This window comes from Aethalodelphis obliquidens, unplaced genomic scaffold, assembly GCF_003676395.1.
Source record: "Aethalodelphis obliquidens isolate GAN/ISIS:26980383/991018 unplaced genomic scaffold, ASM367639v1 scaffold1649, whole genome shotgun sequence".
Lineage (NCBI taxonomy): Eukaryota > Metazoa > Chordata > Mammalia > Artiodactyla > Delphinidae > Aethalodelphis > Aethalodelphis obliquidens.
Window position 1 is genome coordinate 1 of NW_020839560.1, and position 5,613 is coordinate 5,613.

A 5,613-nucleotide genomic window follows, 5' to 3' on the forward strand; every position below is an offset into this window, starting at 1 on the left:
TGATGAATGCCTGGGTCCACTTCTTCATGTGTTACAGGGAGCACAGCAGTGACGTACCTCCTTCTTAGGAGCTATCACCCCCGGGGCAGAGATGGGATTAAGTTGATGGGACTCTTATACCACGGATGAATAGGATTTGAGATGTTTTTCCACCAGGGTCTGATGGCTTGCAACAAAATCAAGTCACTAGGCCTTTTCTGCATGCAGAGAACCTTCTGGGACATAATTGCCTTGAGTAGGAAGCAGGAGAACAGAAGTCGTCCACAGTGTCAGGATTTCACTGAGAGTTTGCTGGGGCTCAAGAGACCTGAGAGCATAATGGTCAGTGGCAGAGCCTCATTCTTCCCTTTCCTTTCTCTGGCAGTGCCCTCCACACACTCAGGAGAGAGAGCTACTCAATCTGCATGACAACTTCTAGAAAGAAGTGGGAGCAGCAAGGGTCTCAACAGGGGGCTAAGGCCAAAGGGTGAAGACATGCAGGCTCCAGTCAGTGAGGGAGAGGAAGGAGGAAATAGAGAGCTCCCAGCTTTGATGCTTGTAGGGATTATTCAATTCGGTGGGTTTGAGGTTCTGGGACACAGTGACCCTGTCCCCATCCCTGTTGCCCTGGGTTCCCATTTCCGCGGCCAGCAATGACTCAGCAGCTGTGCGGGATATTGCGCTGAAGCCTTGGGTTACTGTCTTCCCCCACATCACTGGCAGTTAGTGGGCAAGCCTCTTGGGCAGCCTTGGCTGATGAAACCTAGCACAGCAGCAGGAGAATGGGAATGCGAATTCTCAAGCCCCCACCCTCACCCTTCCTTCCTCTTTCAGGGGCTCAAAGTCTGGCAGGAGGAAGACCAGCAGCAACTGACTGGGCAGACTTCCCAGGACGATGCAGCCACTCCTGCTCCTGGTGGTCCTTCTCCTGCCTCCCAGGGCTAGGGCAGGTGAGTGACCGTCCCCATCCTCAGAGGCCGACACCATCCCATAGACTCTGGAGCCAGACCACTCAGGCACTCCCTAACCCTGTATCATTGGGCAGCTTGTATGAGTTCAGAGTTCCTCAGCTCCATCATCTATAAAACAGGAATTATGTCAGGCCTACCTCAGAGAGCTGACGTGAGAGTTAAATGACTTAGTGTACATAAAATCCCTGGAGTCGTGCTGGCACGTGCTACTGCTATATAAACACGCTCTCTGAACTCATTCTGCAGCTCCTGTGGCAGAGCCTAGGAGATAAAGATACAGCAATAGCAGGCCCGCCGGCTCATCCTTAGAGCCTTAAATTCATGAGCTGGCCGTGAGCTGGACTCACAGGGATCTGGAGACTCCCTGAGGAAGAAAGTACCACGGGACTGCAGGGAGAGGCTGCTCAGAGGGCTCCGGATCTGCCATCCCCACAGCAGAGGAACCTTCCTCATTATGGGAGGCTGCAGCTGGCCTTGCCTTCTGGGGAGGTGGGAGGGAGCTGAGGCTGGGATGGGGAGCCAGCGGCGTTTCCTGCAGACTCCTGGAGCCTCCCCCAAGGCTGGTGCCCTGCAGACCCAGTTCTCATGAACCACCAGCTTCTCCGGCCCGTGTAGCACCTCTCCTGCCTCGCCATCTTCTAACATTTCTGGAGCCACCAAGCCGAAGCCCACACACCTGTCAGTGCAGAGATAATTGCCTAATGCTTCCTTCCAGGGCAGATCATCGGAGGCCAAGAGGCCAGGCCCCATTCCCACCCTTACATGGCATATGTTCAGATCCAGACACCAGTGGGTCTGACCACTTGTGGGGGATTTCTGGTGCGAGAAGACTTTGTGATGACAGCAGCTCACTGCTTGGGAAGGTGAGTCACTAAGGGGCTTCTGGGCACCAGCAGAGCAGGTCCAGAAGATTTCATGAGAGGAGCCATTGAAAGCAGGGTTCTAGCAATAAAGGGGTGAAAAAAGAGCCGCTAGGGCTTGGGGAGCAGGGAGCAGGCCATTGTAAATGGGGAGAAAGGAGGACCTGATCAAAAAGAGCAAGATGGGGAGATGGAAGGCACGCATTGGGGCTCAAAATATGAATTCAAGCTCCTTTTTTATTGTAGGGGAGGCCAAATATAAGGTCACTGAGTTTCCTACCACCCACAGCTCAAGGCTGTGGAGACCAAGGGCATAGAGCCCAGCGCCAGAGCCCTCCTGTCCCCACCTCCCTTGGCTGAGGTCTCGCCACCCTGGGCTGTCACGTGACCTGCATCGGGGAGTGCAGTTCCTGCAGCTCAGACCTACTTCTAGGCTCCCTTTCCTTTGCAGACAAATAAGTGTCATCCTGGGGGCCCACAACATCAGGAGGTTGGAAAGGGCTCAGCAGCGCATACCGGTGCTCAGAGCCATCCCCCACCCCAGGTACAATCAGCGGAACAACCAGAATGACATCATGTTACTGCAGGTACCGACCCTCTGGTACTTCACCCAGGCGGCTCCCTCCCAGCTTGGGGGACCAGGGAGGGGGAAGCCAAGCAGACTCCCAGGGTGGTGGTAGGCATGGGGTGAGCATGGCATAGACAGTCCCTGAGTGCCTGCATGCTTCCTGCCAGCTGAGAAGCAGAGTCAGACGTAATCGAGCTGTGAGGCCGGTGGCTCTGCCGCAGACCCAGAACAGGCTGAGTCCTGGGACCCTGTGCACCGTGGCCGGCTGGGGCCTTCTCGGCCTGAACAGGAGAACAGACACGCTCCAAGACGTGCAGCTGACAGTGCAGAGGAATGGGGAGTGCAGTAGACGCTTCATGTTCTACACTGGCCGAACACAGATTTGTGTGGGCGACCCAAGAGAGAGGAAATCCGCCTTCCTGGTAAGACCACGGGCATCTGCCGACACTGTCCGAGACAAAGGGACGTGGGCAGACTGGGCAATGGGGACAGACTACATCCCCATGGCCTCAGTCTGGGGCCCAGAGCAGAGTGAGTTGGGGGACTTTTCCCCGTCAATCCGGTCTCTGGGGGAATAGCAGGTGCACCAGACACAGGGCGTACAGGTGCAGCGTTTTCCTGGGGCCGGTGAAGGTACCTTGACCTGGGTTGTTCTGGAGAATAACCATAGCCAGGGCTGAAGCCCAGTGATGGAAAAATCCAGAAGCTCGACTTCTGCTGCCCCTCACCCTCCCATCTCACACACAGCCAGCAGTGGAAGGAGCCCACCCACGCCTGTCTTCTCTGAGGGTGGGCCCTAGGGCCTCAGGAGCGGGGAGGCCTGGAGAATGGAGGCCCGGCTTAGTGTCCCTTCCTCTGCTTGCCCACAGGGGGACTCCGGTGGCCCCCTTGTGTGTAACAACGTGGCCCAGGGCATCGTCTCCAACGGAAACAGGTTTGGGACTCCTCCAGCAGTCTTCACCAGGATTTCCAGCTTCCTGCCCTGGATACGGAGAACGATGAGACGCTTCAAAGAGTGGGGGCTGGAGTGACACCCCCTGTCATTGACTCCCCTTCTCTGGGGCAGAGCCCAGATCCAGGGCGGTTCCCAGAGCCTTAATAAACATCCACATCTAGAGTGGAAATAACCAATTCCTCATCTGTTCATTAAACATGATTCAATACACAGCAAATGTGTGCCAGGACTGAGTGTGAGCTCCTCCAGGAAAATGGGGTCTCTTCCCCAGGACAAGTGAATCCCCATCGCCCCCATCCTGGGAGTCAGGGTGAGCTTCTTCTCTCCTCCAAGCCATGCATTCCTCCATCTCCCCTCCACCCGCTCTGGGGAGTGATGGAAGGACCTATCTCTTCCCAGAGTAAGGCTCCTTATTCTCCACCCTACCAGAGACTCTCCTTTAGGTATTAAAGTGTACGCCAAAACTGTGTGCCACTGGCGTGGGTAGGACAGGCAGATCAAAGGGAGAATTGAAGTTCCATACATTGCCCAATTGAACATATGGTTAACAATTCTCAAATCACTGAGAAACAATTAACTTTTAATAGACGACATTGAAACAAAATAGAGAATCATTGGGGAAAAAAGATAAAGTTGGGTCCGTACTTCTCATCATAATCCGAAATAACACTCAGATGGCATCAAAGATCTAAATGTAAAAAAATCAATCCATACAAGTACTAGAAGAAAAAAAATAATTTACTTTCTTAAAAATATCTAACAAAACACCCATATCAAAGCTGTGCTATTCATAATGCCCAAGAGATGGGAGCAACCCGAGTGTCTATGGACAGCCAGAGTTTCTGAAACCTTTACCCATACCAGCCCTGACTGTACTATAGACCAATGTTCTCATTTTCAATGTGATGAGGGTCTCCTTCTGGTTTCGTTACTCTAAAATTATACAGTACAGTATGTTGCCTAAAATAACTTGACTTTATACTAAAGATTAGCTTATGACTGATACATCAATATTATATTCAAATAATAGATTTCTGAAGTCACATAGCTTAAAACCGTGCTTTTAACACGTCAAGGTAACTGTAAAGAATCAGCTGGGAAGTTATTCTCTGTTCATCAAAATGGCAATTACTCCTCGCAGTGTGACATTTCCCACCTGAATTTTTGTAGTTTCCATAATCTTGAATAATCACTGAACACATGTCAAAGCAACTGATATGCAGAAATGCTTTGGTAAATTTGATCATTCTTCTATAGCTATTTCTTGCCAGAAACTCATTTGCCTAACATTCAGTGTAAGTCATTTATCAACAAAATTTTAATCAATAATACATCTTTGAAATTACTCAGTCATTTTTCCTATATTTGCTCCCACCTAGCCATAGGAATTCTCTCTTGCTTGTATGTTCTGGGGGAAAACAGTCTCATTGTTAAATGTTTGCATTGGCAGGTGGAAAGAATACTTGACGATGGAGCGGGGAGGAGAGAGCTGTGGAAGAGCCCTCGTCCAGCCCTTCCTCTCTGTGACATTTACTTAGAGCCCCAGAGCAGCGCCCAGGTCAGGACTCAGTCCCCAGGAAACTCCCAGGGCAGACCCACTCTCCTCTAAGCCTCTCCCTGCCAGTCAGCACTTCCAAGGCAGCTCTCTGCCTCCAGCGGCCCTGCCAGAAACGTTTCTACAGACCTCACCGTGCTCACCTCCAGAGGACAATTCCCTTCATGACCATCCCAGAAGCCACTTCCACCACCTCTCACAGCTCAGCATCCTCCCCTGATAAGTAAACCGCAGCAGCAGAGCTTTGGCAAGAAACCATTTTGCACACCAAAAACTAGAGGAAAAGAGCACAACTCCTCCCACTTTCTTTCTCCACTTTCCACCCCTGTGCCTTGGAAGCCTTACTGACTTGTCTGGAAAGTCACAAAACCATGGCAAGCTCATGGACAGAAACCCCACCGGGAACTTCTCTCCTGACCCCATAGCTCAGGCAGACTTCCGGTCCTCCAGAGGCCTGGTGCCTGTGCCTTGGGGCAGAGCGTCAGAGTCAGGAGAAGCTAGCCACTGGCGATTTGTCATAACTATAGCAACATCACAGAAGTGAGGTCTGGTAACCTTGATAATGGTTGTCTGAGTTTGTCTGGGAAATGGTAGGTGCCTCAGGAGAAAGCCACCTGAACCTCGGGTTGGAGAAGAGAGGGCAGCCTAGGACTGCCTAAGGAAATGTCTTTCTTACAGAAATGTGAAAAAACTCTCAGAAGTGGATGAAATCTTCCAAATACATT

At 51.6% G+C, this 5,613-nt stretch overlaps 1 protein-coding gene across 2 annotated transcripts; it reads left to right on the top strand.

Moving 5' to 3' along the window:
* Window positions 1–6: 6 nt before the first annotated feature.
* Window positions 7–3,564, top strand: LOC113617065 (cathepsin G-like). Of its 2 annotated transcripts, XM_027100385.1 has the most exons (6): window positions 7–321; window positions 814–929; window positions 1,666–1,813; window positions 2,262–2,397; window positions 2,546–2,800; window positions 3,248–3,563. In XM_027100385.1, the coding sequence occupies exons 2-6, from the start codon at window positions 875–877 to the stop codon at window positions 3,407–3,409; spliced, it is 756 nt and encodes a 251-aa protein (XP_026956186.1). In that variant the 5' UTR covers window positions 7–321; window positions 814–874; the 3' UTR covers window positions 3,410–3,563. The 2 variants fall into 2 exon arrangements, with proteins under 2 accessions (XP_026956186.1, XP_026956187.1); XM_027100386.1 differs by having other exon boundaries at window positions 7–929; window positions 3,248–3,564.
* The last annotated feature ends 2,049 nt before the right edge of the window (window positions 3,565–5,613 follow it).